This window comes from Diadema antillarum, unplaced genomic scaffold (assembly GCF_040938485.1).
Source record: "Diadema antillarum isolate AM-2024a unplaced genomic scaffold, OU_Dant_1.0 seq00000243_RagTag, whole genome shotgun sequence".
NCBI lineage: Eukaryota > Metazoa > Echinodermata > Echinoidea > Diadematoida > Diadematidae > Diadema > Diadema antillarum.
The window spans coordinates 1,039,901-1,058,854 of NW_027271287.1; the positions used below are offsets into that span (position 1 = coordinate 1,039,901).

The 18,954-nt window shown below is 40.7% G+C and overlaps 1 protein-coding gene across 1 annotated transcript; it reads left to right on the forward strand.

Annotated features, from left to right (window-relative positions):
• Positions 1 to 7,252: 7,252 nt before the first annotated feature.
• Positions 7,253 to 15,511, forward strand: LOC139729490 (uncharacterized). Its single transcript, XM_071640416.1, has 3 exons — positions 7,253 to 7,506; positions 12,939 to 13,350; positions 13,932 to 15,511. Exons 1-3 carry the CDS (start codon positions 7,253 to 7,255, stop codon positions 15,405 to 15,407), a joined length of 2,142 nt encoding a protein of 713 aa, XP_071496517.1. The 3' UTR covers positions 15,408 to 15,511.
• Positions 15,512 to 18,954: the final 3,443 nt, after the last annotated feature.

An 18,954-nucleotide genomic window follows, 5' to 3' on the forward strand; every position in this document is an offset into this window, starting at 1 on the left:
GAAGCAAACAAGTTACTAGTACATGTACTACTGTATGTTTCGCTTCATGACCAAGGAGTATACAATCATGTACAGTTGTAGTTCTATTACTGCAATATCAGTTATCTTTTTATGTATAAAAAAAGAATAAAACTGACCATCTTCCAGTGTTTCAACTTGGCAACTCTATACTCTTTGATTATGACTAGATGAAGACTAAAAGCGTTCTTTTTCTTCTTTTCTACTTTTTTTTTGTTTCCTTCATCACTTCTTGGCATCTTTCTTTTTCTTTTTCTTCTTCTTCTTCTTCTTCTTCTTCTCCTTCTTCTTCTTCTTCTTCTTCTTCTTCTTCTTCTTCTTCTCCTTCTCCTTCTCCTTCTTCTTCTTCTTCTTCTTCTTCCTCTTCTTCTTTTTCTATCTTCATCCTTTCTTCTTCGTTTCACTTCTTGTTAATTTGACAAGGTCAATTGCATTTCATTTAATTATTTACCATGCCTTGCTTTGTATGTCTCAAGAGACTGTCTCCCCCACTTATAAACAGTGGGATAATACAATTAGGGCTGTGATCCCTGGAGTGTAAATATCCAACGAAATGATATCATGTTATTTGATAACATCTCTTCACTTTATGAACGAGCACTAGATTAAAAAAAAACAACAACTCGTGATAAAGATCCCTTTTCACAGTTACTTGTCTAATTTGTTACGGTACATTATACTTATGATTCATAATGTATGACTATGTGCGCATGTAATGTGTGTGCAATCTATCATAAATTAGGTCCATCTATTATCATTATTCATTGTTGTTAGGCAACTCTGTTGGCAAAGATATCATAAATTTATTCCAATAGTTCACTACACGCCATTGTCTGTTGCAACTGTTTTAGTAGTAGCTATGATAAAAAAAAAAAAAAATCATGGTGACTTCTATTTAAAAACAAAACAAACCACTGATCAATTCAGCGCTAATTTACGTCGATGTAGGGCAATACTTGTCAATCAGTTGCAATGAAAACACCTCGACCGAAGAATATTTCATGAATTTAATTAGCTACGGCGCTGTATACCCGATACATGCTACAAGGATTAGAACCAATTCACTTGCTGTCGGGTGGAAGCTCGGTGTTCTAGTGGAGATGACACCTGTCCGGAGAACCAGGAGGTCGTAGGTTCGAATCCTGTTCGAGTATGTGAGCCCAGGCAAGATTTCTTTTATCATGGCTACTATTAAAAAAACCTACTCAATTCAGTGCTTATTTGCGTCGATGTAGGACAAGGTTTTGTCAATCAGTTGCATTGAAAACATCTCGACGGAAGAATTTCATGAATTTGAACGCCATTTTCCTCTTTATGAAAGGCATTAATTACGAAAGGAAGCATGATACAAAACATCCCTTGCTTTCTATTGTCATATAATTTCATGTATATTTTTCTAAAAGAGTCAATTGTATGCGATTCCCACCCCCAGCTGCTCGCATGCACTTGTGGGCCAAAATTGCTACCGTACTGCTGAAGGCGATTCAATGAAGACCTTCGTACATCGAACAGTTCGTGTTTGTTGCAAATGACCTTTGTTCTTGAGTGTTTGCTATTTCCTACCTGAGCTAAGTTTTTATCCCCTTTTTCTTTCTTTCTTTTCTTCTTTCTCTCTCTTCTTTCTTCCACACACGCACTCTTCACTTGCCCGTTACAGTCGACGATGTCCCATGGAGGGTAAACACGGCTTGGTTGTTATGTGAACTACTCTTGGGGGTAACATGTGTTTAGGGTGGTGAATTACTAAATGGTGACACCCGAGTGCATCGAGTCAATAGCCAGATTGGGACCAGTCACAATCTGGGCTTTGCCGGTATTCACGTTTTCTCTGCCTCGCTGCTGGTGAGATACGGATTGAATGGACGGTAAATAGGAGATCAGTTGCCCCCCTGCAAGCTTTAAAAGTGATGGCACAATGTGAGCTGGTATTGTCACGTTGCTTTTGTATAATGCATGCATGCCGAGATTGGGTATCAACAGGAAAACAAGTGCTTGAAGAAACGCAATTTTGATATGAGAGGGATAACGCCTCACGTGCGTGACGTCAGAGATATCATTGCTGCTTCAGCATGAATCAGCATTGATTTAATAAAACAAACATGCGAGGACATCTAATTCGTGGAATATCTACTACTAACTGCCGTCCACTGTGATCGAGTACCTTCGATTCAAGGCTGTGCCAAGAATGAACTTGCCAACGTATACTCCAAACGGACATGTTGGGTGAGTACACCTGTAATTCGCTATCATCAGTTTCCCTAAACTCCTTGCTTTATCGTTGCCCATATGTGGTCGAAGAATGAGACACTCTTCCACGTTAAAATTAACTCAAACAGATGGAAAAGCACAGTTTCAACCAATATAACTATGATAAGGCAAAAACAGTTTCAAGTGTTTCGAAGACAGGCATGGTTCCAATCAAAATATCATAAGATGAGTTGCAGTTGTCAGGGTCTGAAACGTCAATTTGACTTGCACAAAAAATTTCACCACATTCGATTCATCTTTTTAAATGGAAATGGCATGACAGTAAACAATGGAGTAATACTATTACATTGTATTAAAATAGATTGTATTCGCACTCAAACATAAGATAATGCAAACTGAACATGGAGTGATCATACCGTACTCTTTTAGATTTCAAACATTCCAAAAGGCATTGGGTTTTTGAAGTATAGTGACAACTATGTCATCGTTACACGCTCAGAATTAATACGGATGCGTAAGAAATTTCTGCACGAAGAATTATTCTATCACATTTCAATATGTGTATATATATATATATATATATATATATATATGCCCACAATGTATAATGTTTTGGATGTGAGTTCACCAAAAAAGTTCGTGTAAATACAGAGGTACAAGAGTAATAACGTGTCATCAATTCAGTAGTTTAAAAGGGCATGTTTAAAAGCATCTTACTTAAATTTCATATGCACATTGCATATAGCAATAATAGCTATATAGCGCATTTCAGACTTGTTAAGAACTTCACTGGGCTTTACAGACTATTATTACCCCAGACACTGGATAAAGTATTTCCAGCCAGCACTGGCAGTGATCACTTTCGACTCCCTAATCAAGGAATATTTTGTGAAATTTAGCGAAACTTGACATTTTCAGAACTTATTCGGGTTTTTTTTTTACAGATTTTGAGAAAAATTTTACTGTGGTGCTTATGCATTTTGCTCTTTTTTATCAGACTGATTTAATTTTCTGATCTGGAACTCCCCTTTAATAACATTGATTTGCCGATAATTCAATCAACTCAACATGATATGAAGATCTTGATTCAAAAAGTGTCAAGTCCATGATACAATCGCATGAAAATGAAGTAACAAAAATGAAGTTATGAATGTTTACTTGTCAGTCTAAAGAAACAGACACTAGGAAATTTGAATTTTAGGAATGAAACACTTGATGCGATTTGACCATGCATTATAGGCTTACCTAAACACAAAAATAAAAAGGGTATGTGCAATGAATTTCATACATTACGATAGTAACTAACACAATCAAGTCCCCATCACATCATTCCAAATGAATCCTCTTCTTCGTCCTACAACGACGCAGTGCGAAAACATTTTTTTCTTTTCACCTGCCATGCCAATACAGAATCAGTTTGTTATGTTAAACAGATGAGCCTTCATGTAAGTCTCTCAGGGCCATCATCTTGATATGTTTTTGACAATGTAAATACACGTGTTGTCGATGGGTCCTGTAAGGATTTGAAAGGACTATGCGATGCAAATGGATGTTGACTTGTAATGGTTGATGGTAACCTGATCATCACTTATGTAATGAAAAGATATTGATATGTCCCACATATCTTTTTTTTTCTGGTATTTTTCTTTAGATTGTACCTAGATACGCCCACAAAACATCATTCAAACCAAGATTCTGTCGATAAACGTCATCTGTCAATTACTGCATACTAATTTGATTAATAAAAACATTATGCCCCAGTCACATAGACATCCCGGATCACCCCGGACCACCCCGGATCTGATCCGGGGAGAGATCCGTGTTGACGCCGGGAGGCCAACACGGCAATTTTTGGAGGTCAAAAACATCCGGCGTCATCCGGGGATTGCCGTGTTGGCAGAGCAATCCGGGGTGGTCCGTGTGGCTGCCGTGTAGCTGCCGTGTTGATCCGTGTAGATGCCGTGTTTGTCCGTGTAGACGCTGCGCTCTTCCTGCCTTATCCGTGTAGCTGCCGTGTTGATACCGTGTGTACAGTCATACCAAAATCCCGGATCTCCCGGATCTCCCGGACGTCCCCGGATCTTCCCGGATCACCGTGTAGATCCTTGAGCATCCATGTTTATATGTGACTGGGGCATTAGAATGCACCTTCCTCTGACCTGACTATACTTGCATGTTTCCATACAGTATCTTTTGTTGATCTTAGGCCTAGTAGTAAAGATACGGAAACATATTCAGTTCAGGGGAATGTGAAATCCAAATTTGGATATAATGCAGCAGTGATTGACAGATGATGTCATCGACGGAATCTTGGCTAAGAAGATTTTTTTTTAATTCATTTTTCTTTTGTTTTGTTTTGTTTTGTTTGGGGTGTCTACAATGTAAGTAATCTAAATAATAATAGCACATAACGTATCATAAAGTTTACATGGACATAATTATTATTCATATCTTCTATTTGCCACGTATAAGTGATGATCATCGTATCATTATATCAACGCAAGTCAACATACATTTGTAATATATGCATAAGTCATTTATCACAAAATACAACGATGAGACTAATACCATCATGACCGCATACAGTCAATGAGAACAACGATTGCTGTCTTATATGACAGTGGATCTCTGTGGGATATTTTATTTCTGACATTATGGAACTTGAATCTTCTCATTATTTTGATGTTGCAAGAGAATATCAAGTAGAGAGGTGAAGGTTGAGGTTTGAATTTTCTTCCGTTTGTCTCCCTCTAACGAATGAAATTTGTAAGATTGCAACTGCTGATCTGTAATTTATAAACAAACATGTCGGAAAAAAGGAACCACGGGGCTCGAACCTCTCATCTTCTGGTTTCAGGGCAGCGACACTACCACCAGGCTATCACTGGTTGCCGGCAGTGACACGATGAACTTGTAACAAATACCCCAGCTCCGAAATTCCGACATGTATATGTTAAGTATTCCAAGGCGGACAAGGCATCTATGAATACAAGAGAAAAATGATGTCTTTGTGCCATACAAAGATCACTTGTTATTTGTACAACAGTCAATGATTGTTATCAATTTGTCCTGCCTTGTGTCGGAAATAATTAGTACAATACGCAAAAATGGTTCGTACCTAACCCTTTTTTACTGACACAAATTTTGATGCGACACCTCGCGCCGTTCTTTCCTAAATAAACGACATTATTATAATTATGTCATGATTGCTTTGGTGTTGAAACGGCATTGTTATTAGCGTCGCATTTGGCTCTCCAGTATTAAGCTATCCCGATGAGGATGACAAACTCATGTCATTCTTGGACAATGTTGTAGCGCAGTCGACAAGTAGGGTCATTAATTCGGAGAGTCTTTGTGAACCAAACGGGAGATAATTAGTATCGATTCATGCAATGGTGCCTCTTGCATTGACTGAGCTGTGAAATAACCTGTGAACGAGCTAGCAATATCCGTTTGCAATTTAATCACAACGATAGCTTGCAGTTAATGAGAAAAATTAATGGACTGGTCTAAAGCGAACAATACACCAATTCTATAGTCAAGTGTTTCAGTTCCGTGAAAACACACAATGTACTCTCTTTTTTTGTTACAATGTATGCATTATTTCTCTGAATTGGATCACTGAAATGACATATATTATCTCAAGCAAATATAATGTTAGAATGCCGACATTTTTTTCCCAGGGCAGTCAACGCCGATGGCTAAACATTAAGTCTGCCATTCAAGCAAATGCACGAGACTTGTAATGCTCTTAGATGGTAGGTGTCTGTACGAACTGATGGCGTCTATACACTCTTCTTATAATAAGAGTGGTTATAACTGACAAAGGGAATGTGCATCTCTTCTTCATTTTTTTTTTTATGAGAAGTCATCTTAGCTTGCAATGAAAGCAAGGCAGAACTTTCTACCTACCGGAAACAAAACTAAGAGAACAACATCTTGTCTATCGATTTCTTACCGCCTTATACTTGCAGATATTTTCTATCCACTTAAAATGATACACACCTGACCAACATTGAATCACAGAATTAAAGATACGAATGTGCAAGGGGTGACATGATACAGTGTATATCATGCAAAATATTCAGAGATTCGGCAGCCATGAATCTAATTTGAGCAGGTTGAGACATTCGAGCTTACCTTAAAGTAGCGCTTTCTGAGATTCTAGCTCAGAAGCATACATCGTTCTCAAAACGATAATCTGTGAAGAAATTGCATGGCATGAGAACGAGGTTAATTTGTTTTTGGAGAGAGTGCAAGCTAAATACAGTACTTCTTTCTTCTTCACTTGGCGCTAATGATAATACATATCGAGAGTACGATATTATTCATGGAGAGTAACAGAAAAAAGACAAGAAAAAGAAACCTCTGTAAATTTTAAATTCTGAGAAGAAAAATGCATGAAGATTTTTTTTTTCATTTTTCTTGTCATGTAAGTTTTAATCATGTAATCTTTTTGAGGCAACTCCTTAAACAATTATTGAGACGTTGATTTCGTTGAATTAGAAATGAGAACAAGAAAGAATTGATGAACAAATTCAGGAAAAATGAAACGAAAGAAAGGAATGGTATTGCTTTTACCAGCTTAGTGCTGTCATAACGTGGATTGGAAATGTTTCGATAACGTGATTGCACATCGACCCCCATCTCTCTCCCTCTCCTTTTTTTTTTTTTTTTGGGGGGGGGGGGGTATCAAAAGATGTATTTTGATGGGCAGAATTTGTGATGAAGAAACTTGTTAGAACAATGAAGCGACATCAGTGAATAATTTTGCAAAGGTTTATATTTGCCAGAGTACAAGTATGTATATTCACAAACAGAGAAAAAAGACGGACAGACAGACAGACAGACAGACAGACAGACAGACAGACAGACACAAACTTTTAGTATTGCACACACGCATAATACACAATCATAAAATGCATGTATGGTCCTCTGTGTGGTGCATGATGCATACAATGTACTTCTTTCATTTCTCTTCTTTCAGGTGCATCGAATAGTTTATAGTTTTGTGAACTGAAAGAAAATGTACGTGGCATCTCCGGGCAGAGGAGTAGTGAGCGTGAGTCCCTGTGGCCAGAAGCAAACGAGTGCCAAACGGTCGAGCCCCATCAGGTCTTCGGGGCCTCGACCTCTGGGCACCCCAGCCAACGACATCTCCGTCCACCTGGACAGGCGGATGGTGTTTCTCGGGAGGCGGGGCGGTGGAGCGAGCACCCGTCATGGCAAGTCAAAGTCGGCAGACATGGAGCGAAGGCAACGTGTCACACACCACACAAGGTACCCAAAGTCACCCTGTCTCATTTTCAGAGATTTTAAAATAAAATGGGTCACGTCGTTCATTACACGCGTGTTTAGATCTTGATGAAGAAAGAATATCGTACCTTCGCATTCACGGCGTATACTTTTGGGACCATCTAAGAAATATTGTATGTTCACGATTAACGTTATGTGACAAAAAAAAAGGCAAATGTGTAATTGTGCCTATTCTTGGGAGCGTTTTTCTGGGAAGATTTAAGTAAAAAGATTTAAGTGGGGGCACTGTGGTATTTCAGTGGATCATGGAACTGACTTTAGAAGTCCCGAGTTCGAATCCGGCCAAGTGCTTGAGTCCTTATAGACAAGATATTTTTACCCGCGAGGTCCATCTCAACCAAGACGTAGAACGGGTACTGTCCAAAGCTGGGGTAATAATAATGGCAGGGCCCTGGAGGCGCAGTGCTAACACTAAAGAGACCAACCCTATAACGAGCTGTAAGACCATTAAGGATAATATCAAATTACATACATCTCTATCATTACAGGCTACAAGCAACACATGAGAAATGTCATTATAAGAAGCATAAAACTGAGGCAACTTTGCTTTCCGTCATCAACACACACTTTACAATCTATCTCCGTGACACAGCTAAGTCCGCCAATGTATGTGCATGATGATATATTTCGGTCTTTACGACATGAATACTGATCTCTTCCTATAGTTGCCTTGTGTTCCTTGTGAGCACATAATGCTAGGCAGACACCAAAGGCAGGAACCTATATAATTCTCGAGAACTACATTAACGGATGTACCATGCACTCTCTGCGTCATCCCTCTACTTTGCCTTATAGGCAACTTGAGGGCGTTCTGCCTAATTCTCTAAAAAATCGACTTTGCAAGAAGACCGTCACGAAGGAAAGATTAAAAAAAAAATTGTCTTAAGTCGATGAACATGAAACCAACAACAGCTTCAAATGCTTTCACTGAATGACATATCGGTTGTATGGTTGCACAGCAAGGAGAAGTGCTATTTCACTTCAGAGGTTTCCATTGAGCCAAAACCTTTGTGGTAAAAAAGAAGGCCATTGGCTTAGTAGCTACTCGAGAAATGTTAGGTTCCTTAACATCGGACAATGTCCTGGCATGTTTGGGTATGGTTAGCTCTTTACCGCTGCGGTATAAGGAAGGTCAGCGGCTTCATGGGACTCTGGTGTTCTATTGCATAGGTTCTTTAACTTCAGACAAAGTGGAAGGAAGATTGAGACTTGTATTGTTTACGGGATTTCGATCGCTGGTTTGATAAAGGATGTCTTGACCGCTGCCGTCCGGTGGATTTAGGTCAAAACATGACACAACTTCTGCGGCGGTATAGCAAATATTGTATTGCAAAAATAAATGCAGATGTTATGAGCATATGATCAGGAACATTGAGCCTAACTTCAACCTAATTAAGAACATACATCATTTGCTTTAAAACATTGTTTGCTTCATGCTTTTTGAAATATGTGTACTCTTTGGAGGGAAAAGAGAAATAGATAGAAAACTTTTTCCAGAAGACTATTTTTAAAAGTATTGTCAGATTATTTCGTTTCCTAAAACTCCTATGTTAATATCAAAGAGGACAGATTATTGAAGTGAACAGAGAAGTATAAAATAGCCTGAACAACCTTAACTGTCATGCAGCAATGAGATTTTATAGAACAAATTATTCACTGAACATGCTAAACAATAGTTTAAGCACTCCATAAGTTAACACAATGAAGCTTTTAACAATAACCCCCAAATTTTAAGGAATGGGTAACTAAAATATAGTTAACAGATCCGGAGATAATCATGAATTCATTTGAATATCACAAACAATCATTTGGGTCTGAAATCTTTGAATACTAATAGCGGGGAGACAGTATATGTCTTCCCTCATGTAATAGAAGTTCCTGTATGTTATCATGTACTCACATATTAGCGAAATACAGTATGAGGTTGACTCACTGGAACGAAATGACCGTTAATATCACTCTCAGGCTTTTGTGCACAGTATACTGTTTACACGCACAGTATAATTAGAGTAATTCTACAGTGATATAGAAATGACCTTGACACTAGCATGACCTGGTCAACTAGTTTGATGCTCTTGCAAAGGAGATTGTGCTATACTGCAACTCCTAATTGAATACAGACCCCCGGTGTCCCCGACTCGTTGCACTTACAAAATAAGACCCCATCCATAGCTATCAGAGCGTATATAGGGTGCAGATTTATTAACATATTGCACGGACTAAGTGACAATAGAAATATTTGTTACAATTTAGGATCCCACCCAAGTCTCGCTGATGGGAACGGAGGGGGTAAAAACAAAGGGTAAAGGTCCAATCTACGAGTGTGCTTCTTTTATACCCCTTCCATTTTCTCAGAGGATCCCTATCATATACCTCAGTGTCAGAGATCAATTGCTCTATGGATATCCGAACACGTTAATCGATCCAGGACCAAGGGTCGGTCCTTTCAGCTGTATCATCCAACATCTTGGTCTTTTGTGTTCGCTGATGCGTCCTGCTTTTATCCCAGGTGACAACTCGTATAAATCAATACTAACATTTCTTCTCTCGATCTCGCTCTCTTTTTGACTGAATACAAAGGGAATCATGTTCGAATCCCTTTCAAGGCGATATCTCTCCCTTGCCTGGCAATCTGACGATTGATTTAAAAAAAGAGAGAGAAATATGAAACAAAATCAAGTCAATAGTAATTCCTTCATTTTGTATTTGACAAGTTCGATGCCAAGTGCTTATGTCCTCAAAGATATATGCGCTCCGTTCCATCAATTTCGTTTCTACGAATATTAAAACCAACCAAAGATTAAGTATTTCATTTAATTAGTTTGTCTTCTTGTTCAACACACATTTGTCCATGTCTCATCAAAACAAATCTCAAACTGATAGCTCATTCTCCTTGGAGATAACGGTATAATTCTGAAGAAATTACCATGAAAATTCAGCGCCTCTTGTCTCGCGGACAATGCCAGGGTCCTTATTCCTATATAATTACATTCATCCACTCACAGCTACATTGAACATCCCAGGTAAACCTCTAGGGAAGAGGAAAAATCCTAACAAAAAGAAAAGAGAACAAGAAAAGTTGAATCAGTACAAGTCGGGCTGCCGAATCGCCCGTGGCTAGTCTTTTGTCTGTCCGTCGAAATGAGAGACTCACAAAGAAACTTCACAAGACGGCGGCCAGTCGATAAACATCGATTGTGACGACTTGCTTGCAGACATCAGTCAACGATTTTAAGATTGTTTACGCGTACATCCATGTCGGTACCTGTCGTGGTGGGAGAACGTGTTCCTGGTTGTCTGCCGGTGTCATTACACCTGTTGTTCATCGCTACCAACACACACATACACACAACAGGACTTGGATGTTATCTGGAGTCATTACATGGACACGACACGAGAAGTGGCGGTTTCCCTTCTGACGTCATGTGACCAGGAAATTGAGGAGTTGGTATAAACTTGTTGTCATGGCATTTGGAAGCGGGTGCATTGACACTTGTCTCGTGAGGACTCACCTGCAGTAAATGGTGAGCGGTTGGCAACCACTTTCTCCCAGGCTCCAAGTGTCATGAGAAAGAAGAATTGCGCCAAAGGAGAGGGAATAAAGACACACTTCCAGTCATCCAAAGCTTATCATCTGATTCGTAATCAGAGCGGTATCATTATGTTTGGTTTTGATGTTGTAGTTGTATAGGTGTACATTGTCGGACCATTCATGAAGTTTTCCCACGTGAATATTCTGGGAACTTGCTCAAACTTTCTCGACGGTCAGGTCATATTTCTTCTGCTGTTGGTACTGTCTCAAGTGTGGCGAATGCAACATCATTGTGTCATACGACCAAAATGATATAACTCGATACACTAAACTAGCAGTCTACCATAAACGGATAACATGGAGACGGTATCCTGGTCAGTTCCCCATACGTCTTTTCATGGTAGAAAAGTTGTGGACGGCATTTGACATCACAGCGACACATGACGTTGAAAGATCCTTCCAACCGGCTGTGCATAGCCACATAAACTTCCATGGAAAAGAATTAAAAATCACGCTATCCTAAAATGGATTGCGTTTGCATCGCTGGCTGAGGCAAAGACGCCGAATTTCACCATGACTACGCAGTAAGTTCTGAGTTTCTTACGAGAACGAGAGAATAATAACTGTCTGCTACGCCGGGATATAGCCTCCTCGCAGTATTAGCACTGTTTTCTTGCCCTACCAGTTTTATTATCCAAACTTTGCTAGGTAGGCATTAATGCTCTGCCAAAAGTTAATGAGCATAAATTTCTCACACTACCTATGGACAAGAAATTGATGTGGTACGCACAATTTTGAGTTAGAAAAAGTGAGCAATGTATAATATCAACGGTTGAGCGCGCAGAGCAGCAATCGAACCTCGTATCTCCAGTTGATAGTCCAAAACCTTGTTCACACGGCTATGATAGGCCCTACCCACATACATATATTTATGACGGTGTGAATGTTACACAGATTTGCAGTAATTCGTGGAAATCTCTGTCCAAGGTGACACCTATCCACATGGATATACATATTCAGGAATGCCAGTGACTTTGTCAAACATCATGAATGTAAGATTTGATTTTATGGGAAAATGAGAATTGAAGCGCATTTCCAGATAGATGATTGCTGTTCCATAAACCTCTATAGCTAATTTTTCATTCACTGTGCATCTGGCGTTCTTGCATTCCGTTCTGTGATAAATACACTCGATATTGATTTATTACATGAGATTTCAGAGGGTAAAAGTTCCCTAACCTATTGCAGGTATAGAGGTAACCCGGGAATAAAGTTTCATATCTATATTGTTCGTTTTTCCCACAATATTTTCACATGATTGTGTTAGAACGTATTATCACTTGTAATTTTATGTTACATCGAGTCTGACCAAAAAAGTTGGACAAAAACGTTTACTACTTTACGACAATATAGAACCCTGACCAAACACACACAAACACACACAAATCAATTTCGAATTTACATTGTAATAATTGATAGACAATGGCATGTTTGCAAAACGGATCACCCAAAACGTAGTACCCGCGTCTACCCATCAAAATGGAGAATGAAAAATATAAGATTTGAAGTGTATGACACTGTTCTAAGAAATAACTGCAGATTGCTTCCATAAGTGGCTATATTATGATACTTGACATCACCATTTAGATAATGGGTTAAAGGGTCCCCCACTCACCTCGAGATAAAAATGTGTAATAAATAGTTTGTGAGGTACAATCTGTATATTCACTCGGAAAAGTATCGGAATTCATGCTATTCTTTTCTATACCTTCGAGACCCTACGACAAATTGCAAATATATCAAGAAAACTGCATGGGTTTTTTTTTGCAACGAACACCACATATTTTCCCTTTGTTTCCGCCAGAAACTGGTCGCAGATTGGTGCTAACGCAGAGGACCAGGCCTTTGTTGCTCTGGTCTCTCCACAGCTATACCGCCGCCAGGACCGCTGCAGCTTGCCTTCCGCAGTCAACGATCGGACGAAGAACGGACGGACGTCCCGCGGGCTGGGCCTGCTGAGATCGCACACCGTAGCCGAATTCCGAACGCCCAAGATCAACCTTACCGGTGTCGTGGGCGAGCGGCCGCGTCCGAATTTGCCGCGATCGTCAACGTGGTGCGCGTCCTCCAAACTGTCTTCGATCTCGACGTCGAGTCTGCCGGTGATCTCGACTACCGCCAATGGACGGGCCGACGCTCTTCTCAGCGCGTCGTGTGACGGCCTCGTTGATCGAGTTTCGGCTCTTCGTAGTCTGGCCAACAACCCCAAGTTTGAGGTGAGAATCACCGTCTGAAACTACAAGTACTTTTGAACGTGACATTTTTGTTTTGGCGATGACAGCGTTAACTCCACTTGCAAACTTTCTGTTTCTCTTGCGTTCTCCCACTGATGAATGATTTATGCTTCTGTTTTATAATATATGTAGTAGTTGTTTGTGTAATTCCTCAATGAGAAATGCCTATTGCTTTATTGTCAAATCATAAGGGTCCAACGAAAGTTATTATAAACCCGTTTGTTTTGTTTAATTTTGTTTATTGTTAGATGAGAGAATGAACATGAGATGGAAAAAAAGAAAAACTGGAAGAAAATGTAGATGATTTTCTTTTTCTCATACCTTAAATCAAATACATTTTCATTTCAAATTACTAGTAATTACATCATATTTCCATTATCATCTGTACTGGTTTCGTAAATTATTCTATCTAAATAAGCTAATGCTAAAGGGGTGCCGGGTATAAGAAGAAGGATATGGCACCTATAATGGATATTTTTTTTTTTTCATATTCCACTTTTCACCTGAAGGATTCCTGTCAACTTTTTTAACTTTTAACTTTCCGGCTTTGTCATGATCTTCAGGTAAGCATCGTGAACGGTTCACCGCAGGTAACTCGTCGACGCAACTCGCGGCAGACTGATGCCACAGTTAAGGCGGGTCAGAAGAAGGGAGACGTCATCATAAAGTGCTCGAAATATGGTTACCACGCTCGAAGCAATTCGCCGACCTACCGGCGGCTGATTCACGCCAAGGAGCAGATGGACGTGGCGCTGTGCAAGCGGCTCCTTTCCGTCAGACGTGACCTGGATGGGCAGAAAGCGCGGGAAAATTCCGCCATCGACGACGGCCTCAGAATGAACATGGATGACAACGAATCCGAAGAGTGGTATATGAAGATGATGAAGAAGGAGATGGAACAGGAGGACCAGGACTCGGGTATTATTGACAACATGACCACGTTGAACGAGGAGCCGGTTTGCGGCTTCGAGGCCCTCGATATATCTACCCCGCGGCCACATGTCCACCTAAAATTCGATCCGAAGTTTCTGCAGTCGCACATAAATGATTGGAACATACTGAATCTGAACGTTGAGGAGGAGGAGGAGAAAATCAGAGCCCGGCGAGAGAGGGCTAGCCTGAAGGATTCCAGACGCAAACGCTCGCAGTCCCCGACGTATTTCCAGCGACCGTGTGAGGCGTGCTTTGCAGAGAAGCCGCAGATCGAGAAACCTCGCGTGGAGTTCCTGCGGACGAACAAATCGCGCCGAGTGAAGTTCTACCGGCGGGAAAAGAAAGAAGAGGACGATGACGACAATGGAAGTGAAGCGGAATGCTTATCAAATTCGGACCAGTCTAGCCAGAAGGTATCTGAATCTTCACAACAGCTGCCCAACGTGGTCAAACCTGCTCGTAAGAGGCGACACTCACACGCGAAAAATAAATTGGTTAAGCCTTCGAAGCCAGTACCATCACACCACCTTACACATGGCAACTCGGATAGGACAAAAGTCATTGACACGGAAATCGAGGAAAATGGTCTCACAATATCAGAAAATTCCGAAGAAGGAAATGAAGAAGTTGTAGCAGAAGAACAAGAACAAGAACAAGAGGTAGAAAGCAAACATTTCTCGCTGCCTACTTTGGAGACGCATGAAAATGCCCGTAGTCCCCTACCGGACATAAAATCCCCGCCACCGGTGAAGGAGCAACAGCCTGAGGAAAAGAAGGACTCTAGTCCAGATGCCCCTAAACTGACCGACAAGGAGAAATTTTTACTGATGAGAAAACGCATGGAGGAGCGACAGAAAGAGCGATTGCAAAAGCGGGAATCGTTTATCGATTACTCCATGATCGCCTTTGCTGGCTCGCGCAAAGATCGAGCGGGGCGAGGAGAGAAAGGACTTGGCAGTACGCTGTCCAGTCGGCTGGACAGTATGGCGTCATTCCAGTCCAATCAGGATGCTGGCGAGAGAAAGGGACTTCTGGCCTTGGTGAGCTCTGATGATGACGACGACGATGATGACGATGACGAGGAATCAGATGATAGCGATTACTAAGTTGTTTGTTCTCATTTCAGTGGATTAACGCGAATGTCTCCGGCTCCCATTTGCGCTGCTCATCATGTGGTTGAAATTAAGACGGCAAGCTGATTGGAGACATTTTTTATGGATACACTTTAAGCATAGATTTATTTGTTATTTTATTTGTTTTGATTTCTCATACGATAATGTACAGCTTTCTTACGGCTTTCGGGCCGTCGATATAGTGCAATCGATTGTAAATAATATTGTTTTTATCTGTCCTGCTGTATACATCGTTCCGAGTAAATTTATTGTGATTTAATTTCACAAAAGAATGTGATCTGCATGAGCGAAGTTGAGGAAAAATTACTTCAGGAAGCGCATTATAATTCGGCAAAATGAAATTGAACTGTACGCACAATAAGCCTAATGAAGCTTCTTTTTTTTAATTCATCCGCAAAAACAAAGATTAGTGTTCTCTGATGTTCTCTCTCTATGGCTGGACATTATCTCTAAGGCGCATTTTAGTCGATAACATTCAAGAAAATTGTGTCATGTGTCTTAAGTTCAGCTTATATGGCCATGGCATTACTCTTTTTTTTCTCGAAAAGTTCTTGCATTTTAGTGTGTCCTCTCTATTTGATTACGCTACGTTACATAGGAGATCTTGATCAGCTGTCAGAAATGATGCCCCATGTTAAGAAACGATTCAGATTCATAGAAACGTATAAAGACAACAACCCAAAACTCCCAGATGAAGGCTACTTTATTGGCAAAAACATCTGAATAACAATGTATCATTTCAGAGGACAGAAATTACAATCATAATATTCAGGGGGCATTTCATCAAGCGTTTTGTCAGATATATTTTTTATGAAAAACTGTTTTAAGGTACTAAAATTCTTGCATCTGATTGACCGAGAGCAAATATTTTTCAGGAAAAAAAAACCACATCTGACAAACTGCTTGATGAAATGCCCCCAGTAAGTTTATTGACAGCTTTGTGGAATCAACTGAAAATGCACAATTGGCATAGGAATACCAAAAGCGTACTCTGGTACGGACAGACTGGCTACAGATCGCTTGTCATACACTATTTTCTATGCTGATGTCATGGTAGATGTCTCAAATTCTAAACAATAGGGAGCTTTCGCAAGCACGACGCGGCCGCTATAACTAGTTGAGCGTGCTGTGTACAAAATTGGCTTCAGAGCATGCTCAAATCCGAAAAACCTCCAGTCCTGGAGAAAACGAGAAGGGTTCTCGGCCAAAAATAGCGTCCGGTCCCGATGTTTGGCTCGATTGAGCAGCCAGCCTGTCGCCGCGGCTCCGTCGGTTCACACAGAAAAGCAGAATTTAGAAATAGGGACGTTAGTCCGACTGCGGGGACCGTCGCAGCTGCTTGCTTCCGCGTCCTCTCGGTCTTCCTGTCGTGTAGCGAAAGTTCCCTAGACGCTGATGAAAAGTTGGTACATCGTAATATTTTACACCCGTATGAATAACTCTGCTTTCCCGGTTCTCTAATGCATTGAAGTGTATGCATATCTCTATCTGAGGTTCAGTTAACGAGGCATTTCTTTCATCTGTACCTGTTATTCTTAGGGCTTTACAGTAAATCAAATATAGCTTCTTGGTTGTCGGGAACACCCCTTCACATAAAAGTATGCATGGATGTGAAATATTCAGTAAGCGTACGCTCTTTGCGCGACAGAAAACTTTTAGTTTGATTTGCAGTTGATTATGATTAACATGCTCACTACATCAGATGTTAAACGCTCATCGCAGATCAAACGAAGAGTTGCAATAACATTCTCTTCAAGCGTGACAATCACTGAATAATTATGATATGAGTAAATAAAAAGAATCTCCCAAGTCATGTGGCAATAAAATATCACTTCGTGAACAAATTAAAGTTGATGACTGAGTGCGTCTGTCGTTCATGAAGATTAAAACTTTCCTTGATCTGGTCTAGGGCAATTACCCCCAGGGCAATTACCCCAGGCCCTTCCCCTGTCCCTAACCCTAATCCTAACCAACCCTCTCTATCCTAATCCTAAACCTAATCCTGCGTAACCAAACCCACACTCTAACCCTAAACCTAACCCTAATCTTAACTCTAACCTTATCACTAACCAGTATTTAGTGTATGTGTGTGGTGTGCGTGGGGGGGGGGGGGTAATTGTCCGGGGGGGGGGGGGTAATTGCCCTGCCACGCCTTGAGCATCTTCAATAGCTTGAAGATGATTTGCAAGCAACAGCTAAGTATGAATAGACGTGGTGACAAAGATCAAGACGACTGTGCGCTGTGCCGAAGTGATAGCGTGAACATACATGTGTGAAATCAGCGTTTTTTATTGTGCACTGCGTGTCTACTGAACATGACGATTGTGTGTAGTGGGCTTGTGTGAGATGAATACATGAATCGTGTAGAGAAAACATTTGCGTATAGTGAACATGATTTGTGTATGTGCAGTAATAACCATGTGAATAATGGCGTGCGTAAGTTAACGTATATCCCTCGAGGTAAACAGTACTGAAAACTGGGTGAAGTGACTCAATGCGAGGATTCCTTTTCTGTTCGATAGTGCGCCAGTAATTGAGAGATTCGATTCAAGTCGCTCTCGTGACGTCAGTCACCACGTAGAGATTCTAAGGATGTGTTTTCAAGGACGCTTGGCTCTGGAGGACACTCTGAGTTTTCTTTAACTTTATTCTAGTGATACGTTGATATGTACTTTGCAAAATACTAGTATTGTGACAGATTATGTCATCACTCATTTGTATGCAGAATGATATGAGAAGATATCACAACAGGATAGAGAATAATAGTTGGACATAATTATTATGACAAGAAGGCCTAGATGGATAGAGCAAGCTGCATTATTCATCTATGTGGAATAGAAATGGGGTATAGATAAAGTTTGAGTCTTGAGATATAATTATGCACACACACGCACACAATCATGCACACACACAAATACACACACACACACACAATGAGAGAGACAGAGAGGAAAAGAATGAGAGTTGACAGTAACTTCAGTTGCATGATTAATTTTCCATCACTACGTGGCGGTGTTGAGAATGTGTTTGTCGTACACTGTGTACAGATATGTGGCACTGCATGCATAATCATGTATATTATTATTACCCGTATCCGGCATCTGAGCTGTGGTTCTTCGAAATTGTATTCCCCTTATTTGATACGCGCGGGATTCCGGGCCAGCAGGGAGAAGAGGAGCAATTTCCCATATTCCCCGTTTTAAGAAACGCCTATGGAATTTGCGTGTTGAAAACGAGGGGAATATAGCATCCGGGCACTTGAGCTCCCAGTGAGGAAAATTTGCTGTTGATGACAGTACAGTTTCTGGCGGAGTGGTTTTGCGACGAAGGGCAAATTCCCATCACGTAAAACTAAACGACGATCGCTGTTGCTGTGTGAGCCTTGCTGTTTCTACGCGCGCCGCATACCCGAGTTTTGCGACAGAAGGCAAATTCCCATAGGTAAACACGTAGAAATAGGGGACGATCCCTGCGCCTGTGTGAGTTAGCTGTTATACGCGAGCCGCGTACCTGAGCTATG

Excerpts from the sequence above, each read along its gene's own strand:
- LOC139729490 (XM_071640416.1), top strand. The coding sequence starts at position 7,253 with ATGTACGTGGCATCTCCGGGCAGAGGAGTAGTGAGCGTGAGTCCCTGT. Across the intron at positions 7,507-12,938 it reads CGTGTCACACACCACACAAG|AAACTGGTCGCAGATTGGTG; the intron begins GTACCCAAAGTC and ends TGTTTCCGCCAG. Across the intron at positions 13,351-13,931 it reads CCAACAACCCCAAGTTTGAG|GTAAGCATCGTGAACGGTTC; the intron begins GTGAGAATCACC and ends CATGATCTTCAG.